The sequence below is a fragment of the Nomascus leucogenys genome, chromosome 4, assembly GCF_006542625.1.
Source record: "Nomascus leucogenys isolate Asia chromosome 4, Asia_NLE_v1, whole genome shotgun sequence".
Lineage (NCBI taxonomy): Eukaryota > Metazoa > Chordata > Mammalia > Primates > Hylobatidae > Nomascus > Nomascus leucogenys.
The window spans coordinates 86265447-86287533 of NC_044384.1; the positions used below are offsets into that span (position 1 = coordinate 86265447).

A 22087-nucleotide genomic window follows, 5' to 3' on the forward strand; every position below is an offset into this window, starting at 1 on the left:
ATCCTCCCACTTCAGCCTCCCAAAACACTATGATTACAGGTGTGAGGCACTACACCTGGCCTCTTGAATTTTCGAGTTTATGCTTCTGTAAATTTCCTGTTCATATCTTTTGCCCATCTTTCTTTTCAGGTTGTAGGCTCCTTTTTTGTTGTTGATTTGTAAGGCTTTTTCATATATTCTAATCTCTTATTGGTCTCAAATACCATCTCTCATTCCACTAATTATTAACTCTGTCCATGGTGTCCTTCATTGAACAGAAATCCTTATTTCTTGTGCAATGAAATTAATTTTTATCTCAAAGCTGTGCTTTTCTGTTTTTATTTTTTTTATTTTTTTTTGAGACAGCCTGTTGCCCAGGCTAGAGTGCAGTGGTGTGATCATTGGCTCACTGCAGCCTCAACCTCCCAGGCTCAAGCAATCCTTCCATCTCAGCCTCCCAAGTAGCTGGGACTACAGGTGCGTGCCACCATGCCCGGCTAATTAAAAAATTTTTTTTTGTAGAGATGGAGTTTCACTGTGTTGCCCAGGCTGGTCTTGAACTTCTGAGCTCCAGTGATCCTCCCATCTCGCTTCCCAAAGTGCTGGGATTACAGGTGAGCCACTGTACCTGGCCTGCTTTTGAACTTTTGTATAAGGTGTTCTTTTGTAGCCTCCTTAGTCACAAGATATTCTCCTACATTTTATTCTATTAGTTATGTTTTTTTTGTTTATTGGGGGGATGGAGTTTCACTCTTGTTGTCCAGGCTGGAGTGCAGTGGTGTGATCTGGTCTCACTGCAACCTCCGCCTCCCAGGTTCAAGCTATTCTCCTGCCTCAGCCTCCCAAGTAGCTGGGACTACAGGTGTGCACCACCACGTCCGGCTAATTTTTGTATTTTTAGTAGAGACGGGGATTTCACCATATTGGCCAGGCTGGTCTCGAACTCCTGACCTCAGGTGATCTGCCTGCCTTGGCCTCCGAAAGTGCTGGGATCACAGGTGTGAGCCACTGTACCCGGCCTATTAACATATTTTTTACCTTTTGCATTTAGATCTGGAGTCTATTTACAGCAGTGCTGTCCAATAAAAATATGTTAGCTACATATGTAATTTTAAAATTTCCAGCAAACACATTAAAAAAGTAATCGAAATAGTTGAAATTCACTTTAATGATACTTTTGAAACCCAATATATCTAAAATATTATTTCAACACATAAGCAACATAAAAATTAAGGTATTTGAAGTTGTTGTCCTCTTCCATGCTTGATACCTGGTGTTTCTGAGTCATGACACACTTGGTTTGGCTACATCTCAGTAGCCACACATGGCTGGGTGGCTGCTGCTGTGGACAGCATGGACCTAAAGTCCACTCTTGTAGGTGATGCTAAGAATGCAAATATATTTTTCTCTACATAATCCTATTTTTTTTTTTTTTGAGACAGGGTCTCACTTTATTGCCCAGACTGGAGTGCAGTGGCATGATCTCGGCTCACTGTAACCTCTGCTTCCCAGGTTCAAGCAATGCTCCTGCCTCAGCCTCCCAAGTAGCTGGGACTACAGGCACGTGCCACTACACCTGGCTAATTTTTGTAGAGATGGGGTTTCACCATGCTGCCCAGGCTGGTCTTGAACTCCTGAGCTCAAGTGACCCACTCACCTCGGCTTCCCAAAGTGCTGGGATTACAAGCGTGAACACCATGCCCAGCCAAGTAATCTATTTTTATCTGCTATCTCTTTCCATTGATGTGTAGTGCCTGCATTTATTGTATTTTTGTGTCTAACTTGTCTCATAGCCCTTGCCTCCCCATTCCATCCTGTTGTCTTTCCTGGAATTTTTTTTTTCTTCTACTCACAGCTGAAGGTGTTTTCTGACTTCATTCCTGACACTATGCTTCCCCTCTTCTATGTCCTGTTCTAAAGGAATCGTGTCCTGAAGTCATTCTGCTGCCGCATATGCAGATGCTGCTCGGAGCCTTCAGTCTCACCTCTCCGTTGTCAATGCCTGCCCCTACTGCGGGACTGCTTCAATTGGCTGTCCTATTTACACTTACATGTCACGTTAAAATAATCATTTCTCTATTAATTTCTCCATATACATTTCCTTCAGACATTTCCAATTATTGTTTCCCTTCAATGCCCCCAGGCTTGCCACCTTGGAGTGCAAATACCTAGATTCCCTGAGCACCCCCAAGGTATGACTGTCTCTTCAGTGGAGATTTTACAGTTGTATTTAAAGAAAAGATGCCTGTGTAGTGCTGATGGATTCTTCCACTTAGTCCCATGACAGATTGTTCTAGTTACACGTATCCACCTGTTGGCTGTGGAACAGTAAATCTACCCATCTTAAGGGGGAAATTATCCTGCAGGCTCTCTGGTCTACCAGGTCTCAGGTTTGGAGCCCACTCTGGGGCTGTGATGTGCTAGTTCTGGGCCTGCACACACCTGACTCGGTCTTCGTCATGACTGATGATAGGCCCGCAGTCAATGACTAAAGATGGGGCTGCCTTCCTGGAAAAACGGTTGTCTGTCTGTATAGAAAACAATGAAAGAACACACTTTTCCTGTTGGAGGCCACCAAGGAGTGCCCACTTCCATCAACATCTGGAGACAAACACTGTGCCCTGAAAGCTCCGATTGCCAAACCAGAGACAAAGGAGAAGCCACCCGCTCCTTTCTAATATTTCGCCAGATCCAGAAGGTAGTCTCAGCTGGGCATGGTGGCTCACGCCTGTAATCCCAACAGTTTGAGAGGCCAAGGTGAGAGAATCACTTGGGCCCAGGAATTTGAGACCAACCTGGGCAACATAGTGAGACCCCATCTCTACAAAAAACAAACAGACTTAGTCGGGTGTGATGGCGTGTGCCTGTGGTTCAGGCTACTCAGGAGGCTGAGGTGGGAGGATTGCTTGAACCTGGGAGGTGGAGGTTGCAATGGGCTGTGATTGCGCCACTGCAGTCCAGCTTGGCTGACAGAGCGAGACTCTGTCTCAAAAGAAAAAACAAGAATATATATTATCCTCTGTGTGTGTATTTACACACTTGGGCTGTAAAGTCACCTCATGGCTTCCCAGAGTGACTTCATTCTGTTGGTCAGTTTATTGGAACCTGCCACTTCTCAGATCCCTGTCTGAGGTCCCTTGATATACTGGAGAGCAGACGGCAGGTGGGGGCAGTAAGCACCCACTGTGCTCAGCTTTCCACCACTGGGCTGAGCAGTGGCTGAGACTGGCTGGGGCTGTAGCAATGCTTCCCAGTCTTCCAATTTGAAAACAGTTTAGAGATCACAAGTGAAGAAAATTGTGCACCAGGGAAGGAGTCCCTCATTGCTTGTTAACATGAATACTGCTTGTTGACATCATCCCAACCCATGGTGAACTACTTTGGTTTAAAAAGAGGCTTGGCACTGGTCAACCCAGCACACTGGAGGTCACTGTCACAGGGAAATGAGACCGGGTCAGGGAAGCTCTCAGTGTGACACGGCTCTTCAAGAGCTTGGAAGCTGGGGCAGAGTGGAAACGTGAGATGCAGGAGACCAGAACCAAAGGAGGGGACACAGGCTTGGGCAGAGAGGCTGTGGTCAGGAAAGCAAAGACACCCAGAGGCGGTGAGAGAAGCTGAGCTGTTTAATCACCTCCTTGGCCAGACTCAAGGCGGTGGCTGTCCCTGAACAACACACCTTGGAAGCCATTGAGAGCAGCTGGAGATGGAGTGGCAGCTGGAGTTACAGGGTGGGGGTGGGGAGGGGGGGGCTCCTGCACCTCTGACTGTCATTGGCACTCCTGCCCCCAGGGCCTGCTTCAGCTCTGAGAGGTTCCTGGCTGGTCCGAGGGGTGAGGAACCAGAAGGCAGAAGGCGAGTGCCCTCTCAGTGGCGGGAGAATGACCCTGAGGCAGGGGCAGCCACTCCCCACATGGCCTATGTTGAGGGTGTGGCACTGCCCACACCGTGGTGAGGGACAGAGGCACGAGGCTGGGGAAAGAGGGGAGAAGTCGGCGGGAGTGGGAGTGGGGGTTGCCTGGGTCCCACCACCAGTCTGGAATTAAACAGCAGAAGAGAAGGGCTGTCCTTGGGAACACGGACTTGTCCCCAGTGACAGTTCCTGGTGATGGGTTGACCTTGGCAACAGACCCTAGCAGCAGGCAGTTGTCCTGACAAGAGGGCGGTCCCTATCGACTGTCCCTGGCAGTTTCCTGAACGGAGGGAGGGAGTTGGCCTGGGACCTTGCCCCCAACTACTTGTTCTTCTTGAAGAAGCTGAAGCGTTTTTCTCGCTCTCGTTCTCTGCCGTCTTTGCTGCGGAGCACAGCAGGCCCCTCAGCCCCGACGGGTGACACTGGGGGCATGGTCATGGCCCGGGTCATGCCCCGGGTGGTGCTGGGCACCACTGGCTCTTCGGGCTCTCCAGAGGCAGAAGACGCAGTGGCAATGGCTGCATTCACCACCCGTAGCCACGAGCTCATCTCTGCCTGTGGATGGAAAGACCCTTAGTCAGCTTCAAGGACACTGTGCTGGGGTGGCCGCATTGGACAGCAGGGAAGTATACGAGGAGGAGGCAGAAAGTGAGCTGACTGTTTCATGCTATGAGGATGCGGCCAGCTTAGACAGGGAGTGCGGCCTGGTGCGGCCGTCACACACATCCAGTCTTACCACAAAGGACAAGACCAGGAAAAAGAGGGAGGATGGGGAAGGAAGGGGAGTCTGCAGCTGGAAGCTTCTGGAATGGCACGGACAGAGAGGAACACGAAGGACAGCTCACCTCATCCTTGGCCTGGAATAAATATTCTTTTCCATCCTGTAAGCTGTTGGGAGAGAGAGGCCACAGGGCAGAGCTGAGAATCCGGATCTGCCAGGTAGCTGCTGGTGAGAGCGTAATCATGACCCAACACCGGGCTGGGACATCTGGCTGCAGCCCTTGGAGCCGGACCAGACACGCTCTGCACATTCTTCAGCCTCCCCAGACTGTGCAGAAGCACATCCTTTCTGACTGGCCGCAGAGGCAGGGGGAGCTCACTTCCACCCCAGCCCGGGCCTCCTGCTCCGGCTGCTTGCTGGGAGGCAGAGACAGGCCTCTGGAGGTCTTGCCAGATCCCTGCCTTTGGATTTCCCACCCTGGGTAATTTTTCACCTTGACATTGGCAGCCATCAGGCCTGGGTCTTGGTTCTTCTGCTCCCCTTGGTGTGGAAACAACCAGAATCCCCGCCTCCCTCATCTACACTATTCCCAAGTGGCTGGCCTGGTTACTCCACTCAGGCTCCTTTCAGGAACTCCCCTCCCTCTGGACCTGACTCATGGCTCACCTGTGTCACTCCCAACTCTCCTCCCATCCCGAGAGCACTGTTCCCTGTTCCTACCCCAGCTTGAAGACATGTTTGCGCTTTCGGTAATCAAAGGCGACGCTGCCCTGGGCCCTGGCCAGGCTGACAGGCACTTCTCCGTGGTATGGCACTCCTGCGCTGGCTGCCTTGGCATCCTTGTAAAAGCCGAGGCTCCCACGCCGCAGGACACAGTACACGTTCTGCCAGGACCTGTGAGGCATGCGGTGCTGACTGGCTGGCCTCAGTGGCGTCTGCAACCCGGAGCCCTCTTGGGTGTCCTAGGACTTCCAGTTCTGTTCCCATCTTTAGGCCATAGTCTTCACACCCTCTGGTCCTCCCCTGAGGCCCTGCTCTGGTCCCAAGTCCTACCCTTTGCCCAGAAGATGTACTCTAAAGGGCATCCCTCCCTCTATCTGGGCAGAGGCTCTGGGGAAGTGCCCTCTGAGGGCAGGCTCCAGAGAGGCTGTACCTGTTGGCAGCCTTCTTCCCGAAGGCCTCCATCTCCTGCTTGCGGCACAGCATCCCCTCCATCTGCTCCTGGGCAGATGGCTCTGGGCCTCGAGGCGGCAGGGTGGCAGCATGGGCTGACTCGGTGGACCTGCTCTGGGGCATTGCAGATGGGGCCGGGCCCCGAGTCCGGGTCTGCCTCTCTCCCCGGGGCCCATTGGCTTCATCCCCTGAGCCAGGTCCCTGGTGGGGGAAATCAGTGTCAGTGTCAAAGGATGAGATGGGAGATCCCTAACCTGGGTGCCAGGAAGCTCCATGTCCAGGAGTTGGTCTTCCTGCCTCCAAGCTGCCTGTGAACCTCTGCCCTCTCCCATCCCATCCCCAGTACTCCCCCACCCACACTCACCACCGCTTCTGGACGCTTTGCCTCACAGTTATCAACACCCACACTTGCAGGGGAACTCACCGGCCCTTCGGGGAAGCTGCTGTGCTCAAGTCTCTGTTGTCCCAGCAGGGGCTGCAAGGACAAGAATCTGTAAAACGATGTGTGGGGGTGGAGGGGCTACGACTCCGATGGGGGTACAGAGGGACAGTGGGGTCACCTGTGAGGGCTCTCCATCTGTGCAGACTCCATTTACACTGGGTGCTTGTGTAGATGGTGGTGGCCGTGGCTGGGTTCTGGGATGACCAAAGGCAACACAGAATCATTAGTCCCTGGGTGGCCTGGGCTTAGCCTCCTCCTCCTACCCCAGGTGTCCTGGCTCTCACCCGTCCCAGGTGGTGTCAGAAGCTGTCTGGCCGCCCACCAGGTCCCCTGGAGGCACACTGGCTGTGGGTTCGGGAGCAGGCGGCTGTTTTCTCCGCTCCTCCTCATCCCTCTTTCTCTTTCGCTCCTTCTCCCGCTCCTCTAGCTGTCAAAAAATGCTGCATTCAGTGTGTAGAAGGTCGCATGTAAGAGGGCCAGGGAAACAGGGAGAGCTGAAATGTCTCAACTCTAATTTGATGAAATATGATAAAAGGAGAATAGAATTTGAGAAGACTGTGGGGACAAGAAACAAAGCGGGAAAAGGTGTCTCGGCATCACCCAGGGAAACTGACACCTCCTAAAGGTGTGGTGACAACGGCACTCTCAGCTCACATCTGGGGGCCGCTGGTGCAATGGGAAGAGAGAAGACATGTTTTCTCCAAGCAGAAGCAAGCATGGGTTGGGGGAGCAGGTTGGGGTGGGCATCTGGGGTCCTGTGTCCCTCACCGCAGTAAGCTTCTCCAGCGCACAGAATCGCTCCTCCCAGGCCACTGCTGACTTCTGGAAGGCCTCGTGCCGCTTGATGAGGCTCTCAACTTCGTCAACCGTGCAACCCAGCTCAGCGCTGCGCACCAGCGGCTCCTGGCTGCAGAGCCAGGCCTCTGCCATCCCTGCATCTCTTCCAAACACGAGCACCTCCAAAACTGGCAGGATCGGGGGTTGCAGGAAGATGGTGGGTCAGAGTGGCCACTGGCAGGGCACAGTGGCCATGGCAACCTCAAGAACAGGGACACAGAGAAAGCCACCGCCCCAGAGCTGTGCCAGGCAGCGTCAAGGTTGGGCATCCTCAGTTTCATACCCAAGGTTCCTAGTCTCACCTACTCTGGAAACCACAGGGTGCAGGATGCCCCCCACTCCCCACAGGGCCTGGGGCTCCCTCGACGGCTCACCCAGCTGAAGCCAGTCCATCTTCTCCTGCCACTTCTCAGCCGTCTCCTGGCGCCGTGCCTGCAGCTGAGACAGCTTCTCTGAGATCTGGTGGGGGCAGAGATGTGAGTTAGCACCAGGATGTGAGGTCTTTCCAGGGCCCCTGGGGAGTCACCCAGGGGGACAGGTGATTTCTTTCTTTTTTTTTTTTTTTGAGACAGAGTTTTGCTCTTATCGCCCAGGCTGGAGTGCAGTGGCGCAATCTCAGCTCACTGCAACCTCCACCTCCCAGGTTCAAGTGATTCTCCTGCCTCAGCCTCCGAGTAGCTGGGATTACAGGCGCCCGCCACCACGCCCGGCTAATTTTTGTGTTTTTAGTAGAAACTGGGTTTCACCATGTTTCATCACAGCCCAGCCACACAACCCGTGGAGGCCAGGCTGGTCTCGAATTCGTGACCTCAGGTGATCTGCCCGCCTGGGCCTCCCAAAGTGCTGGGATTATAGGCGTGAGCCACCATGCCTGGCCCAGGACCAGTGATTTCTGATGTCAAGAGGCAGACAGTTCTGGGGAGAGATTTCCAGAATGCGAGAAACCCCTGAATGGCACCGAGGGGGGAGAATGAAAGGTTTCTTGCAAAGAGAGAACGAGAGGAAGCAGAAAGCCACCAAGAAGTCAGTCTTCAGCACTGCACAGTGAGGATGGCCCGGCCACCCAGGCCTCACCCACCTCCTCGGCCGCATAGTGGCTCCTGGCCAGCAGCTCCTTCCCCATGCCGATGCAGGAGGAGAAGCGGTCTGCCCGGGCCTCTATCTCTGCCTTGATGCCTTGCTGGTTCTTGATGACTAGATCCGCAGAGGACACATCCCTAGGGGGTGGCAGAAACAGCATCACCTGCTGCCCACAGCCCCATCACAGCCCAGCCACACAACCCGTGGAGGCCCAGGGCCCTGGGATTCTCACCGGGGACGCTCCTGGGCATCCATCTGCAGGTTGACCTCATCCATCCAGAGCATCAGTTCCCGGACAGCCTTGAAGAAGCGGAACTTGTCCGTGGTGTCCAGTAGCAGCTGCCGGCGGGCGGCAGAGCTTCCCTGAAGCTGGGCCCAGGCCTCGGCCACGGCCTGCATGTGGCGGCCGATCTCCTCGGCCTTGTCTCCAGCGTAGGCCTTCTGGAGCCGGTGGCCGTCATCCTGCACCTGCTGGACCTGTGGGGCCCCGGGTCAGAGTCAGGCAGAGCCGGGGACTCCAAGGTGCTGCAGCCTGCCTCAGTCCTGGCTGCCACTCTCACCTCCTGCCTGTCTCACAGCCAAAGAAGCAGGGGGAGGAGCCAGGGAGTGGGGGGTGCTGAGAAAGATGAAGGCAGGGGCCTGGCCACACTCTGCCCTGTTGGGTCTCATCTGGACACCTGGGCTTAACTGGGGGAGGATCTGGAAAAGAGCCATTGGCCAGTTGAACTTTCAGAGGCCTGTCTAGAATGTGATAGACCTTGGAGACTGCTAGAACGAGATACTTAGCCTGAAAAGGGGATTCAGGCAGGGGCTGATGAGTTTTAGTGGTTGAAAGAAGGATCCATCCTTATTGAGTGTGGGCCTAGAGCTCAAGCCTGGGAAGCACCAACAGGCAGATTTAGCGCAGCATGAAGAGTCTCCTGGCCACTGGGAACCCCTGAAGACATCATGGGCTCTCAAGGGGTCTTGTCATCAAAAGTGTGAATGCAGTGGCTAGATGTCCCCTGCCAGAGATCTTTTCTTTCTTTTTGAGATGGAGTTTCGCTCTTGTTGCCCAGGCTGGAGTGCAATGGAGTGATCTCGGCTCACTGCAACCTCTGCCTCCCGGGTTCAAGTGATTCTCCTGCCTCAGCCTTCTGCGTAGCTGGGATTACAGGCATGTGCCACCACGCCTGGCTAATTCTGTATTTTTAGTAGAGAAGGGGTTTCTCCATGTTGGTCAGGCTGGTCTCAAACTCCCAATCTCAGGTGATCTGCCCTCCTCGGCCTCCCAAAGTGCTGGGATTACAGGCGAGAGCCACCGTGCCCGGCCAGAGATGTTTTCTTGGCGCAATTTCCTCATCTCGAAAGGGCCCTCCAAAGAGTGCCGTCCTCCCAGCATTTCTGAGCTCTGCCCTAGCTCCTGGGAACTCTCACCGGCATTTCCCCCATGACCTCCTCTAAGCCTCCCCCACCTCCTCATGCTTGGGTCAGACCTGGGGGCTGAGGGCCTGAATGTCGTGCTCGTAGGCACAGTGTCGGCGCTGCAGGGCCTCGGCAGCGTTGAGGTCGCGGCCAGTCCCGTCCGGAAGCTGCTGCTGCTTGTGCTGCACCCGCGCCAGGGCTTGGCGTGCTCCGTGCAGGAAGCGCTGCAGCTCGTATGCCGCGGCCAGCACCTGACCCCGTGTGTCCAGCAGCTCAAGCAGGTCAGCCCAGGCCTCGTTGAGACTGTCCTTCCACTCGGCCACGGTGGCCCGTGCGGCATGGCCCCCAGCAATGAGCCCATTGGCCAGTGCATTGGCGCTATCTACGCGCTCCTGACCAATGGTGCTTGTGTCCCGGGAGAACTCTCGGAATTTGTCTCGGAGCATCTGGTAGAGGAAGCAGATGGACAGACCATACCGTGATGTTGGGGGATGTGGTCGCTGCCTGATGGAGCGAGTCTTCCACTCCAAACTCAGAACCCACCTCTCCCCTCTGGCCACGGGGGCCGGGACAGGTTTCTTCCCCGTGGTTAAGGAGCAGGTGCAGCCGCTTCCCACTGACCCTGTATTTGACAGACTCCCTCCACCCCCAGCAAAGGCGTTTCGAGGTGCTTGGGACCCTTAGGCCTCAGACAAGGATGCCCTAACTATGGTCCATATTTCTGTACGACTGAGGGTCCAAGCCCCCAAATTGTGGAGGGGATCACACTCCGTTTTGTTGAATTCTGTTGAAAAGTGTGAGTGATAATTTCCTATTTGCCCTTGTCTCAGCTCAGCTTCATGTCTCCTTTCTGCACAATTCTTCAAATTGTGTGTGTGTGTGTATATTTAGAGACGATGGAGTCTTGCTTTGGAGTGCACTGGCGCAATCACTGCAGTGTCGACCTCCCAGGCTCAAGAGATCCTCCCACCTCAGCCTCCTGAGTAGTTAGGCCTACAGGCATGCACTGCCATGCCCGGCTAATAAAAATAAATTTTTTGTAGAGATGGGGGTCTCACTATGTTGCCCAGGCTGGTCTTGAACTCCTGGACTCAAGCAATCCTCCTATCTCAGCCTCCCAAGATGCTAGGATTACAGGTGTAAGTCTATGTCTGGCCTCTTCAAATCATATACCTCAAAACCAGTGCCTGCTCAGCCTGGTCTTGCCCGTTGGCCCCCCAGTGCTCTGCCTGGGACGAGGTCCTAGTCTCCCTGTGGGTCCTCCACTCTTCCCACGGCTGATCTGAGCTGGGTGCCCTCCCTACACTCACAGTCACATGCTCGTAGTCTTGGCCCAGCTCGTGGGAGGCCGCCACCACCTCGCGCTCCTGGATCCACTGCTCCAGGTCATCCAGCTCGCGGCGGAGCTGGCACAGCCGGAGGTGCTCCTGCAGGCGCTCCCGCCGCTCTCCCGCCAGCTCCTTCAGGCCGGCATACAGCTTGTCCACCTGGGCTTGGCGGATGGATATCCGAGTGCTGCAGAAAGAGTGGGGGAGGCACTGTGGGACTTAGGGGTGTAGCTCTGACCTCCGGCCTGTTCTGTGGAGCCCTGTCCCTCTGAGTCTCCCAACAGCTCGCCCACCCTGCGTTCCAGCTTTCTAGAAGGCTCCGTGCATGCAGCACTGAAGGCTCCACATTCCCTGCACCTTCCTGTTCCTGCACCCACCTCCTCCCCCAGGCTGGGCCGGGCTGCCGCTGCACCCACCTCTCTGGGTGCTCGTGGTCAATCATGTCCTGGCTGCCGGCCGCCAGCTGGTGGATGGTCTGCGCGTAGTCGGCCAGGGCTTGCTCCAGCACCTGGTGCTTCTTCACCTCTGCTTGGGCACTCAGCTCATCCTGGGGGAAGGGACGGTGGAAGGGGACAGTGGAATCAAGCAGCAGGTCGGAGGAGGGCAGAACTGGCCACATACACTGGGCTGTGTCCTGGCCCTCACCTTGGCCTTCTCCTGGCCCATCATGTGTAATTCCTGCTCGCCCATCCAGGCCTCCGCCTCGGCGGCATCACGGTAGAACTGCTGGGCTCGCAGGGCCTCCTCCAGTCGCTTCCCTCGAAGTTCCAGCTCGTGGCCCAGGCGTTTCCACATTTCCTGCAGCTCAGCCAGCTCTGGGCCTGCTGCTGCTGCACCTAGAGCACGCTGCCGCTCCCTCAGGTCCGCGATCCGGGGCTCATGGCCCTGAATCTCCTTCTGCAGGGTCTGCCCACAGCCACAGAGGAGAAAATGCTTAAAGGCCTGCCCCAGCCCCACGTGCTCCCGGAGACCACCCTTCACCCCTGTGCCTCTCTCCTTCCTGGGTCCTCTGCTCCCTCTCCTAGCCTAGGGGTGCGAGGGTAACACCCGTCAGCCCCCCAGCCCCCACTATCTCCCACTGAGTGGACCCACCCTCCCGAGGTGAGGAAAGACAGCCACTGAAGTCCAGGGTTACACTCAGCATCGAGAGGGGCCTGGTCTTAAGAAAAAACACACGTTCAAGTCTGGGGAGGCTCCTGGGAACTTCTCTTTTGCCTTCAGCCTCTGCCTCACCTGGTTTTTCTTCATGAGAAGCTGGACACTGGGCAGGTCCTTGCCATGCTCCATGGAGCTGGCCATGGGCAGCCGCTCTGTCACCCACAACTGGAAGAGGAAGAGGGGGGTCAGTGGAGGCCCAGAGGGCAAGGCAAGCACCAGGGACTGATTAGTGGGAGTGGAGACACCTGGGGCTACCGCTGTGTGTGTAGGGAACGGTCATCTCTGGTTCTGGGGGGCATCTCCAAGTCTCCCTATAGGGGAGATGGTCAATGTCAAAGAGAAGAGGGAACAGAGCCCTGCTGGCATCTTCCTGGCACCCAGGAGGGAGGCTGGAGAGCCATGTGGCTGGGGGCAGCTTGCCGTCCTTGGCCCCAGTGACTCACAATCTCATCTTCCACGTCCCGGTGGAACTGGTGCTGCTCGCGAGAAGCCTGGAGGTGCCGGCAGCGTTCCCGCATGGGCTGGCACAAGGCCCTGAACTTCTCCTCCACGGCCCTCGAGGTTCTCTCCACCTCCCCTGCACCCTGGTCCTCCTGGGCCAGCGCTTTGGCCTGGGCCTGGATTGCCTCCACCTCCTTCTCTCTCACAGCCATCTCCCATTCCAGCATCTGCAAACCGCCAGGAGGAAGGACATGTTAGCTCTGCATTTCCGCCTTCACGCCCAGCAGAGACACCAGTCTCTATCCAGCCCACTGTGGCTGCTTATCACTGCAGCTCACCTAGGGAGAGCATCCCCTCATGGGCTGGATCAGTGGATCTCGAACTTTATATGAACAAGAATCCAAGGGCAGGGGTTGAAAAAATCCCTATTGGGTACTGTGCTCACTACACGGGTGATGGGTTCAATTATACCCCAAACTTCAGCATCACACAATATAACTTTATAACAAACCTGCACCCACACCCGTGAATCTAAAAGATTGAAATTTAAAAATCCAGGGTAGTGTGATAACTGTGCCCGTTATCAATTCATTGTCTCTCCATTCCCAATCCATCGTGGCCCTGCTTTGAGACACTGGAACTGGCCCCTGGAAACATTCCTCCTTTGCCAGCGGGCACAATCTAGGCCTTGTCAGCAGAGGGCGCTGGAGGGACACCACAATGCCTAGCAGATGAGGGGCATTCCAGGGTTCCAAGGTGCTTTTCTTCCTCCTACAGCGAAACTGTCCACAGTGCACAAGAGACCCGGTGGCTCTTACTCTCTGGCAAGTTTTGCTGCACTCCAGTGGCTACTTCCTGCTGGCCAGCCTTGGCTTGCTGGCTTCAGACATGCTCTGGCCTGTGATACCCCAGCAAATTTCCAGGCCATTCAGTGGGCCTCTGCCCTCTCCAAGGAGGTCTGAGACTCAGCCATCTTGCTCCTTCCTGGGGGACTCCTCAACCCCAGAGGTGTCAGCTGCTCCCTATGCTTCCCATTCTGCATTCTTTAGAGCGAGTCCAGCCCACTGCCTAGCCTTATAAAGTTTTTATTGGACCACAGCCGCACCCCTTTTTAAAAATTTTTTTGAGACAAGTCTTGCTCTGCCACCCAGGCTGGAGTGCAGTGGCATGATCACAGCCCACTGCAGCCTCGACTTTCCAGGCTCAAACAATCTTCTCACCTCAGCCTCCTGAGTAGCTGGGGCTACAGGCACATACCACCACCACGCCCAGCTAATTTTTGTATTTTTTTGTAGAGATGGGGTTTTGCCATGTTGCCCAGGCTGGTCTCAAATTCCTGGACTCAAGTGATCTGCCCACCTTGGCCTCCCAAAGTGTTGGGATTACAAGTGTGAGCCACCACACCTGGCCATACCCCTTATTTTACATATAATCCGCAGCTGCTTTTACCTTTCAAGGGTAGAGTTGAAGGGCTGTGACATAGACCTTATGACCCACGAAGCCCCAAATATTTACTATCTGGCGCTTTACTGAAAAAAGTTTTCTGACCCCTGCTGTAGAGTTCTCTTTACCACCTTTTACTAATTTATACTTCTTTTTTTTTTGAGACAGAGTCTTGCTCTGTTGCCCAGGCTGGAGTGCAATGGCATGATCACGGCTCACTGCAACCTCTGCCTCCTGGGTTCAAGCCATTCTCCTGCCTCAGCCCTCAGTCTCCCAAGTAGCTGGGATAACAGGTATGCGCCACAAGGCCTGGCTAATTTTTGTATTTTTAGTAGAGACGGGGTTTCACCATATTGGCCAGGCTGGTCTTGAACTCCTGACCTCAAGTGACCTGCCTGCCTTGGCCTCCCAAAGTGCTGAGATTGCAGGCGTGAGCCACCATGCCTGGCCTAATTAATATTTCTTTTTACTGAAGTTCTCATCTTCAAATTATTAGGGGGTCTGTCTCCTAACTCTAACCCTGACTGTGACATATCCCTAGAGATTCTGATACTGGCTGCCCAGGGAAATGATTCTGGGAAATGCTAGTGAAGGTGTTATCTGCCAGGCTTTAGCTGGCCTCCCAAATCTTGAAAGCTGCAGACCCCGTCCTTTCTTCTGCTGTTCACCATCCCCATCAAAGGCCCAGAGCACACCTGCTGCTTCTTGAGCAGGATGTTGACGCTGGTGAGGTCCTTGCCGTAGTCATCCGAGTGCAGCTGGGCCTGCAGGCTCTCCAGCCAGCTCTCCAAGGCACAGCAGCTCTGGGCAAACAGCTCAGCTCGGTTGGCATCAAAGAGGCTGCGGGCCTTGGCTTGGGTGGTGGTCTCCAGCTCGTCCCAGCGCTTGTGCAGGTCCCCCAGCTTCTCCGACACCAGGGCTTTCAGCTCTGGCTTCTCAAGGGTGAGCTCTCGCCCTTCCTGGAAGGCAGGACAGAGAATGTCAAAGTGCCCAAATTAGCCTGAACTTTAGAGGCTGAGAGCAGACCAGGGGCCTTACGGGCAGTAGAGACCTGAAGTGTGGGCAATAATTCCAAGTCCTTGTGTGTTCTTATCGACACACTCTTCGCAGAGGTTTAAAATCCCTTCTAAACTGCTGTTCCCTCACTGCTGATGAACCCCACTCCTCCTTCAAGACCCAGCTCAAACAGCATTCCAACAAGAAAGCCCTTGCACCCTCTTTAGTTTGGGTTCCTTGGTGCCTGTGGTTTCTAGCGCTACACTGCACATTGACTTGACTTATTTGCCATCATTTTTTATTTCCCAACTCATTACTCTTCACTTCAGTGATAGCAAGTGAGTCCCACCTGTTTTCCCCACTTCCAGCTTTTCTGCTTGAGGATTTCTGTGTCTGGGGTGGTGAGGGAAGTGTGCTCTCTTGAACTGTGTGGAAGGCAAATTGGAAGAGCCAGAGAGTTAACGAGCCCAGAAGCAGCCCTCAACCAGTGACAGACAGGGAGCTGATAAATACACAGCATCCTTGTGCCTTGGCTGTGAGACAGCTGTGTTCTGTGTTCCATCTACACCCCCGCAGAATGCCCCATGAGGGTTGGGCTCCTGCTGCCCATGGGGGTAACTGGCATGACTTCTGTCCCTTCTCATGGCTCCACCCCGCTACTGATGCTTCCCGGGGTCACCTCCCTAGAATCATTGTTTCAGGGTCTGCTTCTAGGGGAACACAAACCCAGACACTGCCTTCAGGCCATTTTGCAGGTGGCTGTGGCTGTCAGGATGGATGGAGAGCATCAAAGGCTAGCACTGCCTGGGTAGCTTCACAACCTTGAGCACAATCCACACTTGGAAGCACATGCATGTGGTGGTCAGGGCTTTCCGGGGCTTCTCTCCCACCTCTTCTTCCATGGGGCCCTGCACACATTCTGTGCTGCTGCTGGACTCACTCACCCCCTTGCTCCCAAACAGGCACTGCCTGCCACTGGTTTTCTGTTTGGTTTTCTCTACCTGGAAACATCTCTTCCTCAATATCTCCACTTGTCCAAATTCTACTCATCCTCCATGGACTACCCTGGATGTTGCTGCTTCTAGAATTTCCATATCTCCTCTCTCCTTATTCCCCAGGCTTCAGTGGGGCCACTCTCACGGCATTCATCAGATTCTGCTCTGGATTCAATTTAGCTACCTGCATATATGCCTCATATCCTGGCTACAGTGTTGTTCCTGCAGGGTGGAGCCTACCATGGGATCCCTTTCGGACCCCACGCAGGGCCTAATACAATGCTTTGGATATAGTAGCATCAAGTAAATGTTTGCTGAACAAATGGAAACACTTGAAAGCACACTGGTCTCCTTTTGTCCCAACCATCATGCCCTTGAGGGAAGGAAAGTGTCTTTTCGTAGACCTTGCAGTGCCTCGCAGACTGTTGAGCACATAACCATGTTCTGTAGGGATACTTGCTGAGCAGATATAAAGCTTTATCTGTCCTTGACTCTTGAGGAAGAGCTAGGTGGGAGACCAAGAACCAAGGACAGCAAGACTTGAAAATAAGGATTGGCAGACTACATACAGCCCATGAGGTAATCTGGCCCACTGCCTGTTTTTACAAATAAAGTTTTATTGGGAAACAACCATGTTCATTCATTCACCTATTCTCTGCAGCTGCTTTTGCACTACAACGACAGAGATGAGTAGTTGTAGCAGAAACTGTTTGGACTGCAAAGCCTCAGATATTGACCATCCAGCCCAAGCCCTTTCCAGACAAGGTTTGCAGAGCCTGCTGAAGAGCATCATCCTGCTCTGAACTCAGGAACAGTCATGGTGTCAAATCCAAGCTGCAGTTTGGCTACCTACTAATTTGTACTTTATCAAGGTTCTAGACTCACTGTCCCACTCTTTGCCTCCAACAAAGACGTTTATTTCCCAGGCCATAACTTTCCACCGTGGAGCTGTGGCACCAGAACCCCACAATCTCTAACCATGACAAAAACCACGTCCTGGAGCCAGGCCTCCCCTGCACCGTAGGGGACTCTGCCCAGAGGCAGCCCCCACAGCACTGCTCACCTTGTCCACCTTGTCCAGCCAGTCTTTGTTGGCAGCCAGCTCGGCCATGAACGCCTGGTGCTTCTGCCACTTGGTATGCAGGTTGCGGGCCTCGTCATAGGACACGTCCTGGGCTGTCAGCATCTTCTCATCAATCCAGAGCTTCAGCTGGACCAAACATAAAACAGGGACAAAGGAGAGGGGACATTTCCAAGGGAGGGGAGAGGGGGGCATAAAAGCAGGGCCACAGTGAGCCAGGAGAAGTGGGCGCCTTGGGAAGAAGCTATGAAGGGGCTCACAGTCTCCGGTGACCTTGTGCTGGACTTATTCTAGGCTCAAGGTGAGAAAGGGATGGCTAGGGAATATCCCAGGGCCCCAGGGAGCCTCACCTCATGACAATCTTGCAGGAAATGCTGCTGCTCCCGGTTGTCCCGAAGACGGCCCAGAAACTGCTGCGCTGCGTCTTGATTCTTCTTGTGCCTGGAACAACACCCTCTTGTGAAACTCTGGAATTTGCTGTGAAAGGGTTGTGACCCTTTGGCTAACCTAGGGGCCTCCATTTCTTCTAGGGGAATAACGCCTTCTGGGAGCACAATGAGGCTACCCAGGAATCCTGACTTCCTTTTGGCCCTGGTTGGGGGGCGGAACCTCCCAGCCCTCTCCAACCACTTGGTTCTTCCCCTCTACTTCTCTGTCAGCTCCTGCCCCATCTGTGGGTTTCCTGTGCCACATTTATCTTTGAGGCCACCCTGTTTCTCCGATTCCCCCCGGGACCCCTAATTCATGGACTGTCCTCATCAGACCTCCTCTCGATGGAGTCTGCCTTTTCCCGAATCTTGTCGGCGTGGATGTTGCCTTCAGATACCAGCTGGCGCCCAGCCTCCAGGAGCCCACGGATCCGTTCCCCATTGGCGTCCATGGTGCTCATGAAGTCCTCCAGTTTTTTAATGGCAGCATCAGCAGCCTGGAGTGTCCCTGGCATCTCCGTGTGAGACAGAACATATTCCTGTGTGGGAGGGGTGACATTCAGCTCATTTTCCCCAGCACAATTCACCCCCTTAGGAGGGACCCACCCAGGGGCAAATCTGAGAGGTAGGGGCCAACCCGCGGACAGGGAGGGTAGCCCAGAGAGCTCTGAAGACAGGGAGGCTGCTAGCCAGCGTGGGAGTCTCAGAAAGTCACAGGGAAGCTGGGTGGGAAGGACCTTCCATTCTCCAGCCCAAATCCTGTTCTTTTTTTTTTTTTTTTTTGAGACAGTCTTGCTGTGTCGCCCAGGCTGGAGTGCAGTGGCACAATCTTGGCTCACTGCAAGCTCCGCCTCCCGGGTTCACGCCATTCTCCTGCCTCAGCCTCTCCGAGTAGCTGGGACTACGGGCGCCCGCCACCACGCCCGGCTAATTTTTTGTATTTTTAGTAGAGACGGGGTTTCACCGTGGTCTCGATCCCCTGACCTCGTGATCCGCCCGCCTCGGCCTCCCAAAGTGCTGGGATTACAAGCGTGAGCCACCGCGCCCGGCCCAAATCCTGTTCTATCTCACTGCTAGCTCCTGATTCCATTTAACAGTTACATGACAAACTGGGTTTTCTATTTCTTCTAAAGTAAGTTTTAGTAAATTATATTCACATTTTTTTCATTCCCACTTTTCTTTCTTTTTTCTTTTTTTGAGACAGGGTCTCATTCTGTGGCCCAGGTTGGAGTGCAGTGGCACGATCACAGCTCACTACAGCCTCAAACTCCTGGCTCAAGTGATCCATCAGCCTCAGCCTCCCCAGTAGCTAGGACTACGGGCATGTACCACCATGCCTAGCTAATTTTTTTTTTTTGTAGAGATGGGGGTCTCACCATGTTGCCCCAGGCTGGTCTCAAACTCCTGAGCTCAAGTTATTCTCCTGCCTCGGCCTCCCAAAGTACTGAGATTACAAGTGTGAGCCATCCTATCTGGCTCCCATTTTTCCTTTTAAAAAATTCTTCTATTTTCTTAAAAAAATTTTTTTGTAGAGACAAGGTCTTGCCATGTTGCCCAGGTTGGTATGGATATTCTCAGCCTCAAGTGATCCTCCTAGCCTCCCAAAGTGCTGGGATTTCAGGCGTGAACCACTGCGCTGCCCCATTTTGCTAGTATGTCCTTCCTGCCCATCCTGCTCCTTTACATTTCCCCGGGTCCCTACTTTGCTCTTCCTCCTGGTTGGGACTTTGCCCTGGACTTTCACCTGGCTGCTGAGCACGCCCTCAGCCTGACGAGCATCCCGCAGGAATCCCTGGAAGCCGTGGGCCTGGGCCAGGCGACCTTGCCGGCTCTCCCACATTCGGCCCAGCTCCTCCCAGCCAGTTCCCAGGGCCTCCAGTCGCTGTCGTAGGAAGAGGCACTGGGGGTCAGCCTGGTCCCGGGTCACCTCCTCGCCCAGGGCTCGCAGCCGGCTGTACTCGCTCTGGGCCCGCTCCACCTCTCCCCGCAGGGCTGCGTGTTGGGCCAGGAGGGCCTCTGCCTCAGGCAGGGTGGCCGGCCCTTCTTCAGAGGCCACAGCAGTCTGAGTGCGGCCTAGCCAGGCCTGGAAGTCATCCAAGCTGCGCAGGAAGTCCTGCAGCCGTCGTGCCTCCCCCAGCGACTCTTCTCGACGCCGCATGGTGGCCCTGAGGTCCTCCCAGCCGGTCTGCACCTCTCTCAGCCGGGCGTTGATGGCCGCTGCCTGAGCGGGATGGCCGGCAGCCAAGGCATTTGCCTCTCGAGTCAGTTCACCCACCCGGGCAGCGATGGCCTCCAGGTCCCGCTCCGTGCCGGCCAGCTTGCGCTGCAGGGCCAGCACCCCAGCCAGATCGTTGCCTAGGCCCTGGGTGGACTCGATGACTTTGGTCTTCTCTCTCATCCAGGCCTGGGTCTCCGTGCACTCTAAGTGGTAGTTCTGGATGCTCAGGGCTGAGGTGAGAGCTGCCTTCTTGCCGTCTGCCAGGGACTGAAACTGCTGCCACCTGAGAGCAGGGGGAAGGTTCAGCTTCCTGCCCTGGCCAGGCCTGTTTGGAAGTTTCTTCCCTGCTTCTCTCTCCCTTGGCATCTCCCCTTGACTCCTCCCTTTCTGGCCAGCAGCCGCTTCAGACTACCTTGACCCCCTCTCTCGTCTCTTTCATCCTTTTTCCTTCCCTAACATATTCCAGACTGGTTTGCTTCCTCCTTTGTAGCCACCCTTCCAGGCCCTACAAAACCTGCCTCACTGCCATCCCCATTGCTTCATTTTTCTGTCAGTTTCCCAGTCCTGCCCTCCCAAACCCACCTGTGATTGAGCTGCTCCTGGGTGTTGACAATGCGGTCCTTGCCTGGGGGGTTGGCCTTCAGTAACTGCTCGGCAATGTCATTCACCGCAGTGATTTGTGCTGCAAGGGTGTTCATTTCAGGCTCCAGGGTCTCGAACCTGAGAGGGTGGAAGAGCCAGGCGTGAACAGTGGGAGGCAGCGATGTGCCCACTCCACCTAAGCCCACCTCTCTTAGACACCCAGGAGGGTGTCTCCTTCACGAGGGGGCTTATCTGCAGGAGTCTCTGTGCCTGTCAGCCTATGAGGTTCATAGTATCTGTGGGTCAAGGGAGGAACCCCCAACTCCCCCAAAACAAGCAGAATAACTGTCATCACTAGAAATGCTCAAAAGATGGTGAAAGGTAAAGGTCAGGAACAGACACACAAGTCAAACTAGACCCTGGCATGGGGCCAACCCTTTATCAGATCCGCTCAGCCTCCTGGGACTTCACCCTTAGCTGCCTATCTGGGTCTCATCCCACTAATATGTGTTAGAAAATGAAGTAATAACCAAAAATATTTGTCTGGGTGATGAAAATGTGAAGGATAACTTCTTCCAGGGACATTTTATGTTTTGTTTTTGTTTTTGAGATGGAGTCTCGCTCTGTCACCCAGGCTGGAGCGTAGTGGTGCAATCTCGACTCACTGCAACCTCCGCCTCCTGGGTTCAAGCAATTCTCTGCCTCAGCTTCCCGAGTAGCTGGGATTACAGGCGCCCGCCACCAAGCCTAGCTAATTTTTGTATTTTTAGTAGAGATGAGTGTTTCACTATCTTGGCCAGGCTGGTCTTGAACTCCTGACCTCATGATCCACCCGCCTTGGCCTCCCAAAGTGCTGGGATTACAGGCGTGAGCCACCTCGCCTGGCCAACATTTTATGTTCTAATAGGGCAGGGTCTGCAAATGTTTTCTGTAAAGGGCTTGATGGTAAATATTATAGGCTTTGTGAGCCATGCAGCTGCTGCGGCAACTATTCAGCCCTGCTGCTGTAGCCTGAAAGCAGCCATGGGCAATATGCAAAAGGGTGAGTGTAGCTCTGTTCCAATAAAACTTTATTTACAAAAACAGGCAGCAGCTGGATTTGGCCCAAGGGTTGCACTTTGTTAACCTCTACATTAGGATACCTTGAAAACTAAAAAAAATCTTTAATTACATTTTTATTTTTATTTATTTATTTTTTTGAGATAGGGTCTTACTCTGTCACCCAGGTTGGAGTGCAGTGGCACGATCTCAGCTCACTGCAGCCTCGACCTCTGGGCTCAAGCAATCCTCCTGCTTCAGCCTCCCCAGTAGCTGGGACTACAGGTGCCTGCCACCATGCCTGGCTAATTAAAAAAAAATTTTGTAGAGGTGGAGTCTCACTATGTTGCCCAGGCTGGTTATGAACTCTTAGACTCAAGTGATCCTCCTGCCTTGGCCTCCCAAAGTGCTGGGATTACAGGTGTGAGCCACCAGGCCTGACCTAATTACATTTTTTTAAACACCAGGAAATTTGATTACACATTGATCATAGATCATATCAAGAAATTCCTAATTTTGTTCTATGTGATAATGGTATTGTGGTTCTATAAAAAAAATTTAAGATTTATTATTGAATAAATGGTTTGAAGATTTATTCTGTAAATAAAGCTATTTTAGTGTCTCTGTCTAAAAGGTTTATAACTTCAAAGCCTCAGCTATTTTAAGTCCACACAGACACTTTAAAAATAATATATTGTAGGTTAGAATGCTTCCTCGTCTTTTTTTTTTTTTTTTTTTTTTTGAGACAGAGTCTCGCTCTGTTGCCCGGGCTGGAGTGCAGTGGCGTGATCTCGGCTCACTGCAAGCTCCACCTCCCGGGTTCATGCCTTCTC

The 22087-nt window shown here is 53.9% G+C and overlaps 1 protein-coding gene across 3 annotated transcripts in view; it reads right to left on the minus strand.

The window, feature by feature from the left end:
• Positions 1–3582: 3582 nt before the first annotated feature.
• Positions 3583–22087, minus strand: part of SPTBN2 (spectrin beta, non-erythrocytic 2) — a 43184-nt gene continuing 24679 nt past the window's right edge. For all 3 annotated transcript variants that reach the window (XM_030811281.1, XM_030811282.1, XM_030811283.1), the window contains 23 exons: positions 20217–20354; positions 19161–19917; positions 17753–17955; positions 17339–17429; positions 16971–17117; positions 14612–14875; positions 12476–12700; positions 12108–12197; positions 11520–11780; positions 11291–11421; positions 10857–11061; positions 9618–9992; positions 8375–8619; positions 8141–8279; positions 7437–7521; positions 6994–7190; positions 6510–6652; positions 6344–6419; positions 6208–6258; positions 5764–5984; positions 5331–5504; positions 4735–4777; positions 3583–4444 (listed from right to left, as the gene is read on the minus strand). In XM_030811281.1, the coding sequence (XP_030667141.1) occupies positions 4211–4444; positions 4735–4777; positions 5331–5504; positions 5764–5984; positions 6208–6258; positions 6344–6419; positions 6510–6652; positions 6994–7190; positions 7437–7521; positions 8141–8279; positions 8375–8619; positions 9618–9992; positions 10857–11061; positions 11291–11421; positions 11520–11780; positions 12108–12197; positions 12476–12700; positions 14612–14875; positions 16971–17117; positions 17339–17429; positions 17753–17955; positions 19161–19917; positions 20217–20354 (4495 nt within the window). In that variant the 3' untranslated portion in view covers positions 3583–4210. The remainder of the gene's footprint in view (positions 4445–4734; positions 4778–5330; positions 5505–5763; positions 5985–6207; positions 6259–6343; positions 6420–6509; positions 6653–6993; positions 7191–7436; positions 7522–8140; positions 8280–8374; positions 8620–9617; positions 9993–10856; positions 11062–11290; positions 11422–11519; positions 11781–12107; positions 12198–12475; positions 12701–14611; positions 14876–16970; positions 17118–17338; positions 17430–17752; positions 17956–19160; positions 19918–20216; positions 20355–22087) is intronic.